Consider the following 20,469-nt stretch of genomic DNA (forward strand, 5'->3'; position numbering starts at 1 on the left):
CTCTCGCATCCTAACTGAGCCAGCGAGGCTGGCTGTGTGGCAGCTTTATCCATGTCATCCGTCTAAAAAGGGACTAAGAGAACAATATTGTAGAGATTGGAAGTCTGTGTTTAAAGTGCAGACTTTCTCTTTGATGTTGAAAATGCCCTGTTTTTTGTCTGTCTACTTTTTACAAAGAATGGCATATTGGGAAATGATGAAGCACTGTTTGAATATTAAACACCTTTTTTGTAATTAAATCTTCCCTACTATCAGATCTATCTATGCACATTATACACTCACCGATCACTTTATTAGGTACATCTGTACGCCTGCTTATTTGTGCGATTATATGATCAGCCAATCGTGTGGCAGCAGTGCAATGAACAACATCACGCAGATATGGGTCAGGAGCTTCAGTTAATGTTCACATCAGCCTTCAGAATGAGGGGAAAAATGTGATCTCAGTGATGTCGACTGTGGCATGATTGTTGGTGCCAGACGGGCTGGTGTGAGTACTTCTGTAACTGCTGATCTCCTGGGATTTTCATGCACAACAGTCTCTAGAGTTCACTAAGAATGGTACACAAAAACAAAATGCCTTGTTAGAGGTCAAAGGAGAATGGCCAAAGTGGTTAGAGCTGACAGAAAGGCTACGGTAACTCAGATAAGCACTCTCTACAATTGTAGTGAGCAGAATAGCATCTCAGAATGTATAACAAGTCGAACCTTGAAGTGGATGGGTTACAACAGCAGAAGACCATGTCGGGCACTTTTTTAGGACCATAGTGTTCCTATAAGTGCTCAGTGAGTGTATATTGTGGCCCAACCAGAACAATCTAGATTTTTACATTTCTGTGTTGCTTCCCTTGTAAACAGACTTATCTCTAGTAAAAAGTTGCATCCACAATTCTAAGGAGTTCTCAGTTGTGCAGGTCATTGCTGTACAAGTCTGATTAATAAAACAAAAACTAATAGCACACCTCTTCTCCACAAGAATTTATCTAAGATTTGAGATATCATTCATGTCTGTAGCACATACAATGCAGGATGAGCTATGCGCCAATATTTTATACTCTTGTGTTAAGGTGTGTTATTGTTCTTAGGATGAGCAATATTATTAGTGATGCTTGTCTCAACAAACACATCTAAAATGTAGTATGTAATTATTTAATGACTGTTATATGGCATAGCAAGTTATAATATCTTGTCTTACACTCTTATTGAAGGGTTAATGTACCGGTAGAAGTATTGATTTTTTTAGGATGGCTGACCCAGAGACCCCCCGCACGCCCCGTTCATTTTCCAGCCTGTCCAAGCAGTCAATTTCAGGTCACTCCAAGAGCAAACGCACATCCTCCACACTGGCCCCCAGTGACTTTTCTGTGGAAGTGCCAGAAGTTGCAGGTACAGTATGAAAGACAAAGAAGCTCCTTTGTGGAGTTAGTGCTTGCCTCCCACCAGATTTCTGATCTTCCAGTTATTTACATTTTACTGAAAGATGCATTGAGTCATCAATATGTATTTAAAATGAGTCAAAAGTCTCTGCAATAAAAGTATCCTTAGGCATTGTTTTTAAACAGTGAAAACTGTATAAAGAGGGTTCTTTTACCATTGGATGAGACGGCACACACATTTTCCTTTTTTTAAAGATGCTACTGTGCGCACACACAAAACCGACTGGTAATGTTGCCACATTTCCATACACAGAAACAGCAAATTTGTACCCCAACATAACTGTATTCATGCATTGTGAATGGAAATATTTCCAGATTTATATATATATATATATATATATATATATATATATATATATATATATATATATATACACACACACATACACATACAGTATATATGTATAAAAAGCCCATAAGTGTTAGGAGCTAGGGGTGGGGCTTCCAGAAGAAAAGGACCCTCAAATAGATTAGTAAATAATAACCAAATTCCTCTGCGTGTGAGACTGTTGTATATTTTTGGAAATTTGCACTTCTAATTATCATTCATTGTATATGTATTTTCTAACTGATTTTAAGTTAAGTTCACCCAAGAATGAAAATGTTATCATCATTTACTCACTCTCATGCCATCCCAGATGTATATGTCTTTCTTTCTTCTGCTGAACACAAATATTTTTAGAAGAATATCTCAGCTCTGTTGGTCCATACAATGCAAGTGAATGTTGACCAAAACTCCAAAAGCTCCAAAAAGGAGATAAAGGCAGCACTAACATAATCCATAAGACTCCAGTGGTTTAATCAATGTCTTCTGAAGTGATTCAGTTGATTTTGGGTGAAAGCAGACCAAAATATAACTCCTTTTAAACTGTACATCTTGACATTGTAGTCTCTAGGGCACGGTCATGGTTTCAAGCTTGATTACACTTCCTAGTGCTTGATGCTGTCATGTCTTGTCCTGTCCAGTCATTATATGTTTTGTTCTTGTTCTTTCCTTCTACTCTTTCGCCATCTACTGGCCCTCTCTGTTACTTTTCCTCCTTCCTCTCGTTCTCCAGCTGCTTCTCATCTCCCCTTAATTCTCCGTCAATTCCCTTCCCACCTGTTCCCGTTTTCCCGCTGATTAGATCTCTACTTCTTTCCCTGCTTTCGCTGCTTTCGTTGTCTGAGTCTCACTTGAGTTTCACACGCTGAAACAATCCACTGTCTACTTGTCGCTGTCCGGTCCTGTCCCATTGGCACCCGCCTCTACACTCTCTTCTCCGTTAATTACCTGGACATTTGTGTTCTGTTCAGTTCGCCCCGTGCTGCCAGAAGTCTGGTCCCCACGGTCTCGCCTCGATCCCTGTCTACCCCAGGGGAGTCTACAGCCTGACGGCGCAACACTGCAACCCCCGGCTGCCGCCTAAGGGACGCTCGCTAGAGCTCAGAAGAAGCCTCCTTTATTCATCGCCCTCTCTGCGGGTTGTTTGTGTTAACCTTTTGCCTCTCAAGGAGAAGATTTTGTGTTAATTTTTGTGTTGCTAAGAACTTTCATTAAAGACTACATTTCTGTTACATCGCGCTTGGGTCCTCACTTACCTCACAACAGATGCATGCGCAGAGTGCTAGATGGAACTGTAATAATTGTAATCGAGCTTCAAATTATGATCGCCAAGGAGACTGCTGTCAAGATGTACAGTAAATGTACAATATTTTGGTCTGTTCTCACACAAAACCAACTGGATCGCTTCAGAAGACATTAATTAAACCACTGAGTTGTATGGATTACTATTATGCTGACTATATCTCCTTTTTGGATCTTCAAAGTTTTAGTCACCATTCACTTGCATTGTGTGGACCTACAGAGCTGAAATATTCAAAAAAAATATTTGTTTGTGATCTGCAGAAGAAAGGAAGTCATACATTACTGGGATGGGGGGGGATGATGAGAGAATTTAAATTTTTTGGTGAACTATCCCTTTAAGCACTTTATAAAACAAAGCTTGATCCAGAACCATCATTTTTATGCATTTGTTCTTACCACAGAATAATACAGATCATCTTGGCCTGAACTGTGGAGCACAATGTTTTCTAATTTGAAATACAGTATATCAGTTGTTTGAAATATTCCTTGCTTTTTGTATTTGTATGTATGGATTTTTCAGTTGAAGAGATTCATGAGAGGCCTGTCTCAAACGTGCCCATCTCAGCCACTCCAGAGGATGTATACTCCTACACCAAATGGCTGGTAATTCACTCATACATGCTAAATTACAAGCCTTTCGGCACAGACACTGATAAATCACCTCACAATGATTGGGATTCTTATCTGATTATAATCTGCAATTTATAATTTTCCCTCTCTTGAGTCATGCACATGCAGTCCTGGCTTACTAATCAGTGCTTTCATATTGGCAATATTGAGTTCGTCTAATGATGTGACTGAATATTTAATTCACTCTCCACATGCACTGTGGGCTCAAAGGCCTTGTTTGGGCCCTGTGCACATTTTGGAATTCATCGATCACACAAATCCAGGGGACGGAAACAAGCTAGTGCAGGAAATAACTCTATATCCCACCAATTGGTCATGAAAATAGCAGAAGAGAAGAAGAATATTGTTGAACTGCAATCTCCGTTGTTGGCTCATGCATACACATGAAGAAGTCTTTGGCTTAATCGAGATAGGTATCCTCTGGTCACAAATGATGGCTGATAGAAATAGCAGGGGAGGATGAAATGACTGAGAAAAGGGGCGATTGGGCAGTGCAGGCCTGTGAACTTACAGCATCTCTGTCCTTTCATCAATGAGGTTAATAGAATTAATTACAGCCCTCTGGCTGTAAAAAGGCAATGGCATTTACATGCAGTGGCTCGGCATGACTGCCCCTGCTGGGAGACCCTGTAGAAAAAGCAGCTGGTGATCTGGTTGTAATGACACATTTGTTACAGTAATGCATATTTGCAGACATTAGCCCTTGAGACAAATATCAATATTTTTACCATGGGAATGTGAAGCTTTTATTACAGAGATAAGCCTAATTATTAATTTGATGAGGAATGCCACACAACTTCTGAGAGTATCTTGAGAGAGTGGTTGTTTTTTCATACGGTTTGACATGCAAAATACTGTCTCACCGTATAATTTAATGTTACGCCATATCATGTTTCATCCAGTTTGACCTGTCTGTGGCTTAATTGAAATCAGCTTGAATCCTCATAGCATATGCACTGCCCCATGGCAACAGTGCTTTTAAAGGAATAAGACAAAAAATGTCACCCTCATGTTGTTCTACACCCATATGTTTGAATCACATGTCCTTATCATAAAATATAATACAATAGTCCTCATGGATCATATTCCAAGTCTTCTGAAGTCCTTTGGTCAGAAGCATGATGTCCGTTGTATGTTGAGTGCTATGAGCAAAGCTTGATCACATTGCCCTGCATGTTAAGGAATATGAATATTTCTTTTTTTGTTGTTAACTAAAATAAATTATTTGATTATAATTATTATAAATGATTGTTTCTTTCTTTCTTACTCCTGTTTAATTTTGCTTTTATGTATTGTAATCTGGTTGTTGCCTTTCTTGGCCTGGTCTATCTGGTAAAAGAGGCTTATATCAGTGGGACCAACCTAGTTAAATTAAGGTTTAATAATAAATAATAAAATTAAGCAGAGGTTTAATGGAATATAAATATATACTACCAGTACATTATTTGGTTATATAGTCTGACATTTTCATATTGTAGTTGATTCACAAAATTATTTTCCACCAGAGAGAAGCATTTAAAAACCACTTAGCATTGAGTGGTATATCAAAGGAGTCATGGACAGATGAAAATGAGCGAGCCTTGGATAAATTCATCTCAGACCCTTCCATCAGGCTTCTCGTTGTCTACCGTGACCCTTTCACCGGCCTACGTGTGGACTATTCCATGCCAGCAAAGGTATGCTGTAGCTCTATTTTGAGAAGTGACATTTAGCGTCCTAATCAGAGCCTTTTGTGTCACAGTCTCATAAAGACTCTGAAGATTATTCATGGATTCAGCGTGCTTGTTTTTATAATGATATTCTGAGCTTCAATTTAATGAAGAAGCATGCAGAGCTTTCTGAATGGATTTATTTTTCATGCTATGTTCATTTCCAGTGTATCTAGTGACTTGCCAGGATACCAAAGAACTCACTGTTAAACTGTGTGTGATGACCTCTGGTGATTCATTAGCACTCTAAAATATGAATTACCACCATCTTCCCTTCTCCATCCATCCATTTTTCTCTTCTCACTTCTCTCTCACTCTTTTGCCCCCACCCCCAGGTGGTGGAGCAGATGTCCTACTTCATCCGTGCAGTGGACAGTATAATCACAGAGGAGAATTTTAAGAGCTTGGTGCAGTTTGGTTCTGTGAGGGGAGGGGCCATAGAGGGTCTCCTCAGGCTGATGCATGGGGTTCACGCCCCTCAGGTCACCATCAGCACCGCCTGGCCGGAGAGCACCAAAAACAACTATTCTGAACACATGCACCGATTCCTTACCAACCTTACAGGTAATGTCAGCTTCTTACAGGGCCAACTAGTGTGCGCCCTTCCCCAGAAAGCAACATAACAGTAATCTACTCTGTACATGTAATTTGTTCTCTATTACATTTTCACAGTTGGTACTAGGGCTGCACAATATGGAGGAAAATGTGATATACTTGTTGAATAATATACAATGGCGATATGCTATGCTACAAACCTCTGAATAAAAATATAAATTGCAAATAGATTTTCACATTATGATTTTTATTAAATTATAAAATAATAATAAATAATAATTATAAAACAAAGACAAGCTGATTTTTTTAAATAGAAATTCCTTAGACCTTGCCCAGAGGAAGGGGTGCTTTCACACTGGCAGTTTAGTTCGAAACAGAGCACGGTTCACATGAAAAATTGGTAATGTGAAAGCTGTCATGCGGACCGGGGTGCGCACCATGGTACCGAACCTGTAGGAGGTGGTCTGAGTTTGGTTGCAATGGAACTGTAGTGTGAATGTGAAAGCAACTCGGACTCGGGTGCCCACTCGTTCAGGAAGTAAAGTAACCTGTGCATGCGTTTTAGCTGATGACGACATCATTAGTTTCGACAACACACGAGGATCCACACATTCCTGAAAGTCCCAAAAAAGTAATCACACCACAATGACATATTAAGTACAATCAACACTTGAAATACTGTCTGTCTATCTATCTATCTATCTATCTATCTATCTATCTATCTATCTATCTATCTATCTATCTATCTATCTATCTATCTATCTATCTATACACCTTATAAATACTATTATAGGTTATAAATATAGGGTATAATAGGAGATGACAGTGGCTATAACTTCACTTTGGACACGAGCGTGTGTAAGCGTCCTCCTTGCCAAGAAAGATAGCATAATAACATCCATGTTGTTCCTCTCTTGCTGATTGAAAGAGCATGTATAATCCACTCAAACTTTCCATTTCAAAAGTCCAATTGTCCACTGTGGCTGATGACAAACACGACTTTGCAGCTTTGCAGTTTTTTTTGTATCTCGCATAATACGATAACTTCCACTGTTTGTCCTTTTGAACTATAACAGGGGTCGGGAAACTTTTTTCACTAAGGAGCCAATTTAAAAAAATTTTGTTTATGCATATTTTGAAAGAGCCAGACCACAAACAAATAATTTACTACTTTACTAAGTTTTTCAATAAAATACAATGTTTATATTGCCCATAGACTACTCAAATAAACTAATATGCAAATATTAATAGGTAACCTGTTGCAATATGGGATTGAGTACACATGTTTGTGCGGGTCTCCATAAAATTACTTAATTTAACTTCATGAAAATGTTTCATTCCCATTTGGGCTGGGCGTTATGTAAAAAACGTTTTAATGATAATTGCATTTAAAATATCAATATCTGATTATATGGTCAATCCCCAAGGTCGGTGAATATTTTTGCTTTATTGATTTTACTTTAAAAATTAAATACATTTATTGAAACATGAAAAACTTGAACAAAAGACGTTTCTAAATTCAAATTGCACTTTAAACGAAACGAAAAAGCAATACAAATAACAAAGTGATCTTATCTTATATATAAATTATATATAAATCTTATATATAAAACCACCTCCCCAAATCCAAACATTTACCGGCTCCATTTGCCATCACGCAAGTATCAGAATGCAGCAACAGGTGAAAATTACTATCATACAACTTAAGAACTAAAGACAATTATAAATGTAAAGTTAATTATAATAATCATCATAATAAATAAGCCTAAAAAAATCTTGTGTTCCCAAAAAATGCTGCCAAATGTGTGTTCTTATTGAATATGTTTGTATTCCGTTTTGGTCATATTCTGCCTAAAGAAAAAAATAGAACTCAATTTTAGGTTCAAGGCAAATGTGTCTTGTATTACCTTATGATTTAATCACTTTCATCTTTGTTAATTTAATACAAAGATACCTGTGTATATTACTGAACCTGTAGAGATGCATTCACAATGTGTAAGAGCGAACTAAACTCGCAGTACCTCATGAGATGATCGGAGATCATTTGCAGCATTCTCATAGACTACATTATTCTTGCAAACAGTTTTCAGTTGACAGGGTCCCATTGCACATCTCTGAACAGTGAATCAGACATGAGCATTGACGGCTTTTCTTTTGTCTGTTCTTAAAAATATAATAATGTGTGCTTCTTCAAACTGAAAATGAAAGTCAAGAAAAAATAAATATTTTGGAGCCAAGACCTGGGTCAAGGCTGTTTGCAAATCTTGCTTGTATGGAACTGTTTACATCAAGGCTTTGATTAACATCTTAAACTCTTTCAAAAATGCGTTATCAATTACATTTCGAAATCAACCCTGTTAAAAGTACAGCGGGCAGCCCAGGTGTTTTTTTCTTCACATACATATACTCACAGCAGTACACTGACAATTCACATTCAGGTTATTGATACTTCCTTTCATTAATATTTCAGCCAGAGGCCTGCTTCTCATATGCTTCTTTCACATTAGAGAAGAACTGATTTTCAGGCAAGCTGTACTGACCTGGGATCAGACTGCTACATTGTATTATTATCTCATTCGCCATTAACTTAAAAAGCATAGCTGATCCAGGATCAGTGCTTTTGGACTGTGCACTTAGAACTAGCTCCTTCCACAGTCAGCCATTCAGTGGTAATCACCTGGCACATTGGAGCACCGTGATGGTTCAATTATTATGCTCATCAGTCCAATCAGCACACCCACATCACCCTGAACAGCACGACTCTGACTAAACAGAAATAACACAGTGACCAATCACAGGCTCTTCTTTACTGGGGAAAGGCACTGCTGCAGTGCTCCAAGGTAATCAGAAAGCCTTTTGGCTATTTTTACAATTTGCATCTGGTTCTCTTTCTTCTCCTCTTTTAGTGCATCATTCTGTAGGTCTTGTTTAATACTTTAGGCCTGAGGCCAAAAATGACATTTCAAGGCCATGAATACAGCCGATTCAAATACTGTGCTGCAAAGTTGCTTTGAATATGTTTTAATTCATCAAAGCAATCACAGTTAAGTCATAAAGGTCTCTTCGGTAGCTGCGGCTGATGTATTCAGCTGGTTAAGTTGTGTATTCCAGAGATCATTTAGCTTTAAAATTAAAGTAATGAGGGAGTGCCCCAGGTATTGATTTCAGTGTGTTATTCCATGTGTTGTTCTAAAATAATGATAAAAGTTAGGTTAATTCTTACTCCATAAGTAAAAGCCTTGGCAATTGACTCTTTATTAAGTCCCACCTTAAAAGCTTTTCTGACCAATCCTATCTTAGCAACTGTTGCCTTCCACCATTTCTCTGACAAGACCTTGTTTTTTCCCAAGGAAAGTCTTTGGGAGTAATGTTTAAGTAGATTTATGCCGAATTTTTCTACATGTAACTTAGCTAATAACTTAACATTAATTCATTTATGTATTGATTCAGGTCTTAGTAGAGGCGTGTAACAGGGTTAATATGGGCAAGGAGGAGGCGGGAACCGGCTGAAAAGTCAAAGTAATATTTAATTTAACAAATACGCTCTCTCTCCCAAACTGCCGCATCCGGCTCGGACTTATCCCTCTCCTCTGCCTTATCCCTCTTCTCGGCTGATTAGCCCGATTGGGGCTAGCCACAGCCCGGCCACACCCTCCTCGTCACACTCCTCCCTCCTATGCCTCAGGCCGGGAAAACCCCCCAGCATGACATACATCCCGGGGAGGGGGATAAGGAGAGGGGGGAGAAAAAAAAGAGGAGAGGAGAGGGCAAGGAGAGATAGAGAGGCGAGAGAGAAAAAGAATTGCTCGCCAGTTCCCAGACACGCCGTCGCCTGGTCCTCAACCATTCCTCCACCCTTTGGCAGATGACAGCCGCTCCTCCCCATGCAGACTGGAGCGAGTCCTTCTACCCCTGGCGGATGGAATGCCCCTCCACATTCTGGTGGCCGGTAGCAAGCCCCTCCACCCCTGGCAGCGGCTCCACTGCTCCAGGCGGCTGGCAGCGAGCCCTGCCTCCCCTCGCGGATGGTGACCGTTCCTCTGCATCCTGATATCGGCAGCGACTCCTCCGTGGCTGCTCCTGTGGGCGGATGGCAGGGGCGAGGACTCAACAACAGCACAACCCTACTCCTTCCCGGGTTTCGGCACCAACGTAACAGGGTTACAATTGGAAAGGAGGAGGCGGGAACCGACTGAACAATCAAAGTAATATTTAATTTAAACAAAAAGACACAAACACAAGTACACACATGTGTGCGAGTGGCTCTCTTGCTCCAGAACTGCATCATCTGGCTCAGCCTTATCCCTCAACTGGGCTTTTTAGTTTTTGGTGATAATTTTTTGTGATCTTTTTTTTCAAGTTACTGTGATAATCGTTTGCCTCAATTGTGATTCACAGTCTACAATCAAATGACTGTATAATTTATACAAAAATACATAAAATAAATTTGCCATAAATATCATTCTTTATTCCAGCCCACAGAAGAATATCATCAATTCGGTTTATGAGAATATTTAGCCAAAAACAGCCCAATTCACAGCAATCTCACATATTCTCCAATGGGAAGTTCTGCAAAGCTTGTCAGAGTGAGAAATGGTAACTAAGGGGGGCGGACTTTAGCGAAGGGTCAATTAATTGCTCTTATTTACCAGAGCTAAAGAATTTGGGGTTGATTTAAACTGTGTAAATATAGACACTGAAACCTACTCATACACTAAACCAAAAGACCTCTACCGGACCAAACACACATACACATAAATGTTTCTCTTCTCAGCAGGCTGACTCATTCACTTGCCACTGTGTTTCTTGATGTCTCATTATTTTCCCTCTGGTGTATCCCATTTGCTTGTCTTTGTTCTCCCTGTAAAGGCCAATCGAATGCTGTCATTGTTTTTCTTCAATCAACATCCAGTCCTGCTCTCTCTACACACTGGTCTTTTTCCTTTTATTCTTTTCATCTCTCAATACACTATGCACTTAGTTTTGTATCTCAGGGGCCATTAACACAACAATGTTTTCAACTAAAAACGGAATGATGTGAGGAAAACTCTATGTAGAGTCAACCCACGGAAGGCTGCTGGGCTAGATAACATTCCTGGCAGAGTGCTCAGTGGATGTGCAGACCAGCTGGCAGATGTTCTTACCGACATCTTCAACATCTCTCTGAGCAGCGCCGTCGTTCCAACATGCTTCAAGGCCACCACCATCGTCCCCATGCCAAAGAAGTCTTCAGTGTCCTGCCACAGCAACTATCGTCCCGTCGCACTCAAACCCATCATCATGAAGTGCTTCGAGAGGCTCATCATGAGGCACATTAAGACCCAGCTGCCCCCCTCACTAGACCCACTGCAGTTTGCGTATCGTCCAAACCGTTCAACAGACGATGCCATCACCACCACCCTCCATCTGGCCCTCACCCACCTAGATAAAAAGGACTCATGGGCCTGGACACCTCCCTCTGCAACTGGATCCTGGACTTCCTGACTGGGAGACCTCAGTCAGTCCGGATTGGGAACAGCTTCTCCACCACACTGAGCACTGGGGCCCCAGGGCTGTGTGCTCAGTCCACTGCTGTTCAATCTGTTGACTCATGACTGTGCAGCAATGCACAGCTCAAACCACATCATCAAGTTCGCCGATGACACGACCGTGGTGGGTCTCATCAGCAAGAACGACGAGTCAGCATACAGAGAGGAGGGGCAGCGGCTAACGGACTGGTGTAGAGCCAACAACCTGTCTCTGAATGTGGACAAAACAAAAGAGATGGATGTTGACTTTAGGAGAGCACAGAGTGACCACTCTCTGCTGAACATCGACGGCTCTTCTGTGGAGTTCGTCAAGAGCACCAAATTCCTTGGTGTTCACCTAGTGGAGAACCTCACCTGGTCCCTCAACACCAGCTCTAATACCAAGAAAGCCCAGCAGCGTCTCTACTTTGAAGGCTGAGAAAAGCACATCTCCCATCCCCCATCCTCACTACATTCTATACAGAGACTATTGAGAGCATCCTGCGCAGCTGCATCACTGCCTGGTTTGGGACTTACACCGTTTCGGACCTCTTACATCGAGAGACCCCGATGATATTTGAGAAGATCATCGGGGTCTCTCTTCCCTCCATCAAAGTCGTTTACACAAAACGCTGCATCCGCAAAGCAACCAGCATTGTGGATGACCCCACACACCCCTCACCCTAACTCTTCTCCCTCCTGCAATCTGGCAAGAGGTACCGAAGCATTCTGGCCCTCACGGCCAGACTGTGTAACAGCTTCATCCCCCAAGCAATCAGACTTCTCAATACTCAGAGACTGGACTGACACACACACACACACACACACACACACACACACACACACACACACACACACACACACACACACACACACACACACACACACCTGTACACCATCCAACTTTTGCACATGTCCAGAGTTGCACTTTAATTCATTGTCACTTTACCTGGCTGCTACCTCAATAACTGCTATGTCCATAGAATACTATTTCATAATATGTTATGTTTACATTTGGCATTTTTAGAAAGTGTCATATTTTTTTGTGTCTATTGTCCTATTCCTTTTAGTAATTTATTGTACTGTCCCATACTTTTTTGCACAAGTTTGCACATGCAATTTATGTAGAAATATTATTTAGTCTATATAGTCTCATGTGGTTCTGTGTTTGTCCTATGTTGTTTTATTTAGCACCATGGTCTTGGAGGAATGTTGTCTCATTTCGCTGTGTACTGTACTAACTATATATGATTGAACAACAATAAAAACCACTTGACTGAAAACCTTTTATGCGTTTTGGCTGTTCGTTTACACGACAACAGCATTTAGGGGCCTGAAAAAGCAAAATCTTTCAAAAACTCAAAAGAAAACTTTTTCATTTTTTAGTACATCGTTGATATGTAAATGTACCCTCAGTCTGTCTCTCATCCCTCTCCTTCTATCAGACTTTTCTCTAACAGTTTTATTTGATGGATCTCCATTTATCTTTTTGTCTGCCTTTCACTCTTTAAAAGGCTGTTAAATTGGTTGCAGTAAGCACTGTTTTGATGTCTAGCATCGAAGGAGCAATGCTGGGAAAAGCACCAAAGCAAAAGAGGTGTATAACCATTTCTGACAGCTCACACATGCCACACAAGCACATAAGAGTCGTAGTAAACTTTTAATGTGTTTCCCTTTTATGCTTTCATGTTGATTACTTTCACCACCATGTGAAGCACTGTAATGTGGGCCAGATTTGCTGTCCACAGCAGTGAAGGTGCTGTCACTCTAGACTTTAGGCTAGATTCCCTCCCATATGTACGCATCCCAACGCTGGACACCAGAAACGCAAACTCATGCGAAGATATTTTGCATTCTGCAAAATTCAAGTTTTGTATGATGAGTAGATGTGTGACCAATAAAAGATCAAAATGTCACAGATTGACCTCTCAATACAATGTAGCTCAATTCAAAGCTGCATGTTTTTTATTGCTGCAGGCAAGTGGAGTAGATGGTAAATTTGAGAATTTAGAAAAGAATACTATTTGTTATTTGTTATTTATTTAAAACAGAAGCCCTAGATTGTGAGATCATATAGTTCATTTCAAGATCCATAGTAAATTTGCATGCTATAAGTCTAGTGTGACCATACTTAAGTAATAAAGAGTGTTATTATGTATTTGATGATGTGCTTTCTGTACTTGTTAATGGGGAAGGTGGCTATGCCCTTACTGATCGGATTACTGAACTATTGCTCTCTCCCCCCCACCCGCAGACAGCAGATTTAAACTGCTGGGCAGCACAGCGCTGTACATTCCTCTGGAGGCTTTGCAGTACAGCCCAAAAATGGCCGTCAAGAACAAGGAGCTAGTGTACAGACTTGAGAGTAAGATCCTGGTCATGTTTGTGTGTATGCCTGTGTGCTTGTGTGTAAATATGTGTGCTAGGGCTTGAATAATTTCTGATGGGGTGAACTGTGAAGAATGAACAGTGTGAACAGAGCGTATGCAGGAAATTACTTCTACCATGACAGTATGTGGCTCAAGCCTGTGAGCGTAATTTATACAGTAACCACAGCTGAAGGGCAAAAAATAAAGGTCTAATTCAATTCAACACTGCTGCTCTAAGACAGTTAAAGGAGTCTTTATTAAATTTGGTGATCGGGGAGGGGTTCAGGGTTAAAGGGACATACTGGGGGCACTTTGATTCTGGTGAAAAAGGTGTTTTAGAAGATAAATAATAAAAAAATGGGGAAAGTTCAGGGCACAGTTTGATGGATACCCCACTCAAGAATTTTCTTTTTCTTTACAGCAGGCAGCAGAGCAGAGGACTGTTTCTCCTCCAAGCGTTTTTATTTCCACTGTGTTAAAGTCAACATTAAATAAAAAATTACCCTATTTAACTTTGTAATACACATTCCTTTTCTCCCCAATTTGGCATGCCCAATTCCCAATGCTAGTTTTCAGTAATTATATGATGGTCAAATTGGGAAGACTTTACAATAAGGTTCCATTTGTTAAAATTAGTTAGCAACATTAGTTAATACAAACTAACAATGAGCAATACAGCATTTAATAATTTTGGGTTAACTTTAATTTAAACATTTATTAATACATTTTTAAAATCAAAAGATATATATGTTAGCAATAGTTAATACACTATGAACAAATAACAATTTTATTTTTATTAACTAACCTTAACAAAGGTTAATTAATGCTGTAAAAAATATATTGTTTATTGTTACTTCATGAGATTTAATGGTAACGAATGGAACTTTATTGTAAAGTGTTACCATCAAAGTTTATGTAATAAAGGTTAAGGCAATAATAGCAAAAACCAATTGATTTGAAAAAGAAGTGTTAAGATTGGTTCAGAGGCGCTCAGGGATGAACTTGACCTTTAGCCTCCATGTCCTGGTCAAACAACTGCTTTAAACATGATCATCAGTGATCAGTTTCAGAGATTAGTCTTCTCAATGCAAACTCGCATTCAGTTCTGGCTCTATTGTGGTATGTAAAATCCATTTTCATGATTCAAATCCCAATGTAAAAAATGTATGTCCCACCCTGTAGTTTTTTCATGTTGAATAACCACAATTTCACTGTAATATGTCACATTACAGAAGCAAATTACGTTTTGAATGCTGTTTAAGGCTGAGCTGGGTTATCCAGTAGGCCCACAGAAAATCTGCATTTCTTCACATTTATGCACTGATTGTGGGGGAGGGGGAGTCGGTTAAATTATGAATGTTTTTAATTATGGTAAAAACAATTAAACTATTACTACTTATTGGTAGCTAAAAGAATGACCAAGTTAGGCTAAATATTTTAATGAAAGAACTCAAAATCAGCAAGGGGTGTGTAGATCTTTGTAAATTATGGTTTAAATTCTAAGGAAATCTGCACAAATATCTGTGGAATTGTGTGGGCAGTGGGCACAACTTCCACGCAGGCCTAATCATCAGGCATGTTTAATGGTACTATAGGTGATTTTAGCCATTCTATAACTTCCACAAGACTGAGCTAATGAATTAGATGCGCCCCCTCTATACCCCGCTCTCCAAAGGTACCATTGTGCTGTTAAAACTGACACAGAGCAGAAGAGTAGCAGTTCATCTTCTCGGGGTCAAAAACAACCATAGCAAAATAGCGCCCTGAACTGACAACTGATATGAATCTGAATGTGACGTTCAGATACTTATTTCAGTGATATTGTTCAGGGAGTAGGAACATTTCCTGCATACCATTCCATAAAAAATGAACAATTCTTCCAGCACCTTTAAACAGAATATAGCTCCTCTCAAATCCAAATTTTCTCTCTCTTTCTCTCACACTCAGTGGTGATGATTCACTGGACACGTCAAATAAAAGCAGTGTTGAATGCTCAGGAGATGGGAGAGATGGAAGACAGCTCAGGCCCTCTGGAGGAGATCTCCTTCTGGAAGAGCCGCTGTGCTGATCTTGCCAACATCAGTCAGCAGCTGCAGAAACCAGGAGTCTGTCATTTACAGGCGATTCTGCAGCTCTCGAAGTCTAACTACGTCCCAGCATTCTGTAAACTAGCCAAGCAGATCCAGGTATTGGTGAGCATGTGTGTGTGTGTGTGTGTGTGAAAATATGTGCGGGGCTGCATGGCAGGAATTGAGCCATAAGGTAATGGGCTCAACAAGAACATTCTCTGGCTGTTGTTGATTTATATGCAGCTTCTGAATGGCTTCTCCTCACCCCTCGGAAATGAGGCTGTATCACATTCGGGCTCGGCTATTACAAGTTGGGAGACAGAGCATGTCTATCAGCTCTACTTCAGCGCTCAATGTCACATCCTCATTGCCCTTCAGCACTGATTTTAAACCAGTTTTATGGTTGTTCTTATAATGACTTGAGATTGGGGTTTAGATAGAGGAAGCTGGTCCTGCATCAGCGTGAAGAACAATTGTATTTTTCCAGATTTTTATGCCTCCAATCATACAGTGCAAAATGGCAGAGCTACAGCAACTGCTATCCTTCATTGCATACAATCTCCAAAGCTTGTGAAAAATCAATGTGATCACAGTGAAATAATTAAACATCAGGTTTATTTGACATTCTGTGGCACCCATTGGATGCTTGTAATTAGGCATGAGGAGTATGACAGAATTTTTGTAACAGTGTTACATAAACAAGATGCAAAAAAGGTGTAACTAACAGTTACAGTTACACATTTTATGCATCTTGATAACTTGTTAAGTTGTTTAAATGGTCATTTTTACAGTAATTTTTGGGTTTTAGTGTTTGTTGACATTACATCTTCACGTAACAAAGTTGTAAAATTTGCTATAACTTTACACAGAAAAGGTTTGTAAGTGATTTTATTACACTAAAATTATGTTTACATCGATATCCTTTATGTGTTGTGACTATACTTTTGAAAAAGTGAGTATTTTAACATAAAAAAAAATTGGTCCAATTCACTTCCATTGTAAGTGCCTCACTGTAACCTCGATGTTTGCTTCTATTTTTTTAAGAATTGGAGGAACAAGTCAAAATAAATGTATGTTGTAATCAATTATCGATTGAGCTTAACTTGTATTGAACTCAGAACATTCCTTTAACTAACTGTCATGTTGTTCCAAAACCATGACTTTCTTTCTTTTCGGGAATGCAAAAGGAGACATTTTGAGAAATGTTCCGGTCCCTCATTTCGGTACAATGGTAGTTGATGGTGAAATATGCTTTCAAGTTTCAAAAAGAATACAAAAGTGTCATAAACACTGTCCATGTGACCTTAACAAAATTTTCACAGAACAGTTATTTAAATTTAGGCTTGTTTCTCACCAAAATGGTATGCTTTCAGAAGACTTATAATATGATGCTCAAATCGTGTGGACTGCTTTTATGTTACCTTTGTGTCCTTTTTGTAGCTTAAAAGTGCCATCACATCCACTGCAATAGTATTGAAAAGATCTTTTGATATGATAAATTTCTCATTTTGTGTTCCACAGAAGAAAAAAATCCTTTATTTTGTGTTCCACAGAAGAAAGAAAGACATATAGGTTTGAAAATGACATGAGAGTGAATAAATGATGAAAATACATTTTCATTATTGGATGAACTATCCTTTTAAACCTCCCCAGATGTCACTGAACAATTAAGTTAAATGTAAAAAAAAAAAAAAAAAATGTGTTTGACCTAGTTTAGGTAACATTACATGTAGTTCTAAATACATTTTTAAATACATTTGAATTAATGTTTGGGAAGTTTCAATCACAAAACAAGTATGGTGCTTACCTCAATCCTACTGTACGACAATTGTTCGGCATCACTCCACCTTAATTTCTAAAATCTCTACCATGTATTATCTAACTTCTATCAATTAGGTTGTCCAAGTTACCTGTACCACAGAATTCTATGAAGGTGAATTTGTGAAACAGAATTTAATGACACTAAAATCAATGCTGAAGTTGAATTTTGTTTTATTCTCCACCAGGATAGCTCTTTACAGGCCCAGTCGAACATTTCCTTCCTGTCCCTACTGAAAGAGCCTTGTGAGGAGCTAGCTCAGCTCAAACCTCATGAGATACCACCCAAACTTGCTCACATCCTCAACCTTATCCGTGTGATATGGGTCAACTCCAGCTACTACAATAATCGTGACAGGATCATGGCCCTGTTCCGCAAGGTACCTCTGTTTAACATGAACCTCTATGGCTTTAGTCAACTTTACATTAGTGTAGTCGAAATGCCAACCAATTATCCAATATATGAATGAATGTACATTATATGATGTGTTATCTCTATATGACATGACATGATTAAATTGGTTTTCAATGCTGTTACATTGAATATTGATCCGCTACATTTTTTCATTGTTATGCACAACCAGTCACCCCTTCTTCTGTTTGGTCGCACAGATCAATCACACCTAAACAAATTCACTCACACAAATTTTCTCCCAGGGGAACCCACAAACCCGTACAGTCATACTAGATCTCCACACCACCCCTTGCTTCCGGCACATCAAAGTTTGTATTGCTGTTGGCTCCGTGGCACAGATAAGCCATCAGCAGCATGTGTAGCACATGTAACACGTGTTCTTCAGATCAGAAGAGCGGAGCCTTGCATTGGAATGCCTCCAGCTTGCATCGCTTCACTTGCTTTTCATTTCCATCCCTCCCTCCTTGAAAGTATCAGGGAAACCGTTTAACCTTCTGTAATTACTCTCTGACCCTTTCTCTGCAGGAATCACATGGTACCACTGCCACTTTGTTTCTTTTTTTCATATTTCATTTTTTCTCTCTTTCATTCTCTTCTTTACTACAGAAACCTTTGCTCTAATTGTTTCCTCAGGGGTAAGTTTGAGAGCACAAACTAAAATGCCTGCATTGAGTCTGCAGTTGTTTTCCATAGGGCTATTTTTATTCTGTGAGGTCACATTTGCACCTTTGACCTGCAGAGGCAGAATGAGTACAACATAGTTCATCCCTGTAGAATCTTTCTGTTTAAAATTTTCCTTTTGTTTAATCTTAAAGGAATATTTAAGCAGAAAATAAACATTTTGTCATCATTTACTCACTGTCATGTCATTACAAACCTGCGTGACTGTTTCTCCTATTGGGAACACAAAAGGAGATGTTTTAATATTCCATTACGTCAATACAATACAAGAGTTGATAGTGACTCACCACTATAAAGCTTTAAAAAAATTATAATAATAAAATAATAAATATAAAACACTGCATGCAACACATGTATCATATTCTTCTGAAGGCATATGAGAAAGAAACTGAAAATCTTGCCATATGTTGCATGTTCATAAGCACGATGAGAGAAGCTCATTCTCAGTGGCTTGCATGATCACACGTCAACTTGCAATGTTTAGCACTAAAACAACGCAAGTTCTCGCATAAACATGCATGCCTCCTCATGAACTCTCTTTCCTTTTTTTCCCCCCTTTTTTAAATGGGATACTCCCCCATACATGACAATTCAGCAATTGTTTACTCGTTCCTGTGTTGTTATAACCCAATATGACTTTCTTTTTTTTTTCTTAACACAATGGGAGAATTTTGAAAATATGTTGTGCTCAGTGATATCATACATTGGCCGTTTATGGTGACCAAACCTTTAATCTTCAAAATGGACGAAAAATAATTCGAATAAATTATTGTATGTAAATAATGCCTTGTTCTGAAGGCATATGATTTGGTGAGAAACAAACTAAAATCTAATGTATTATTTAGTGAAAATATTCACCACCGTTGATCTCCTGTGCACGTTCATGAGAGTGTACGAGAGCAGTAGTTCACGCAGCCCCGCTAACGAGATTGGCCATTCAAGCAAAAACTAATTTTTTATATCTAATTTACAGTAGGACCGCCAAGGCTATAGTAACAATAGAACACAACACAGTTGCACACAAACCAGGGAACAGATGCTCAAAACACATCTGAAGAGTTTGAAGTCGAAGAGGAAAAGCACTTCTATGCCCAGCCTTATTTGTTTGAACCGGAGTAATCAGAAATCAAACTGAGAGAGATTAAAGAGGCTAAAGGCAGCCACAGTCTTCTGTACACTTTGTCTGACTGTAGCTTCTGAGTGTGTATGTGTGACTGCATTAGCCTCTTCCGTCTTTCTGTTTGATTGCTGATTACATACATCAGTTCAAATAAAATAAGGCTGGGCACAGAAATGCTTGTACTCTTCAACTTCACACTCTTCAGACATGTTTTGTAATTTCTGTTCTCTGGTTTGTATGCAGCTACGTTGTGTTCTGTTGCTACCAGGGCTTGACATTAACTTTTTGGCTTACTGGCCACTGTGGCTAGTATTCCAAAGTCACTTTCACAAAGTCAGCATTTTCACTTGCCAAAATCCCCTGTACCATAAAAAGTAACAAAACAAACAGGAGACCGAAACAGCATGCATTTGTTTTGGACATTTTATTTGAGCAAGAATGATGAGTTCTGCAGGACACAAGCCTAATGATTTGAGTCATCTCTCAGAATATCTGAAGGCAAACATTACCAGTTAGACCAGGAGTAGGAAAAA

General features: G+C 39.3%; 1 protein-coding gene across 1 annotated transcript in view; it reads left to right on the top strand.

Moving 5' to 3' along the window:
• Positions 1–1,244: 1,244 nt before the first annotated feature.
• Positions 1,245–20,469, top strand: part of dnah2 (dynein, axonemal, heavy chain 2) — a 259,741-nt gene continuing 240,516 nt past the window's right edge. The window contains exons 1-7 of the mRNA XM_052139940.1: positions 1,245–1,386; positions 3,584–3,666; positions 5,199–5,369; positions 5,738–5,966; positions 13,719–13,829; positions 15,781–16,019; positions 17,909–18,100. Coding sequence (XP_051995900.1) covers positions 1,245–1,386; positions 3,584–3,666; positions 5,199–5,369; positions 5,738–5,966; positions 13,719–13,829; positions 15,781–16,019; positions 17,909–18,100 — 1,167 coding nt within the window. The remainder of the gene's footprint in view (positions 1,387–3,583; positions 3,667–5,198; positions 5,370–5,737; positions 5,967–13,718; positions 13,830–15,780; positions 16,020–17,908; positions 18,101–20,469) is intronic.

Source organism: Xyrauchen texanus, chromosome 2 (assembly GCF_025860055.1).
Source record: "Xyrauchen texanus isolate HMW12.3.18 chromosome 2, RBS_HiC_50CHRs, whole genome shotgun sequence".
NCBI lineage: Eukaryota > Metazoa > Chordata > Actinopteri > Cypriniformes > Catostomidae > Xyrauchen > Xyrauchen texanus.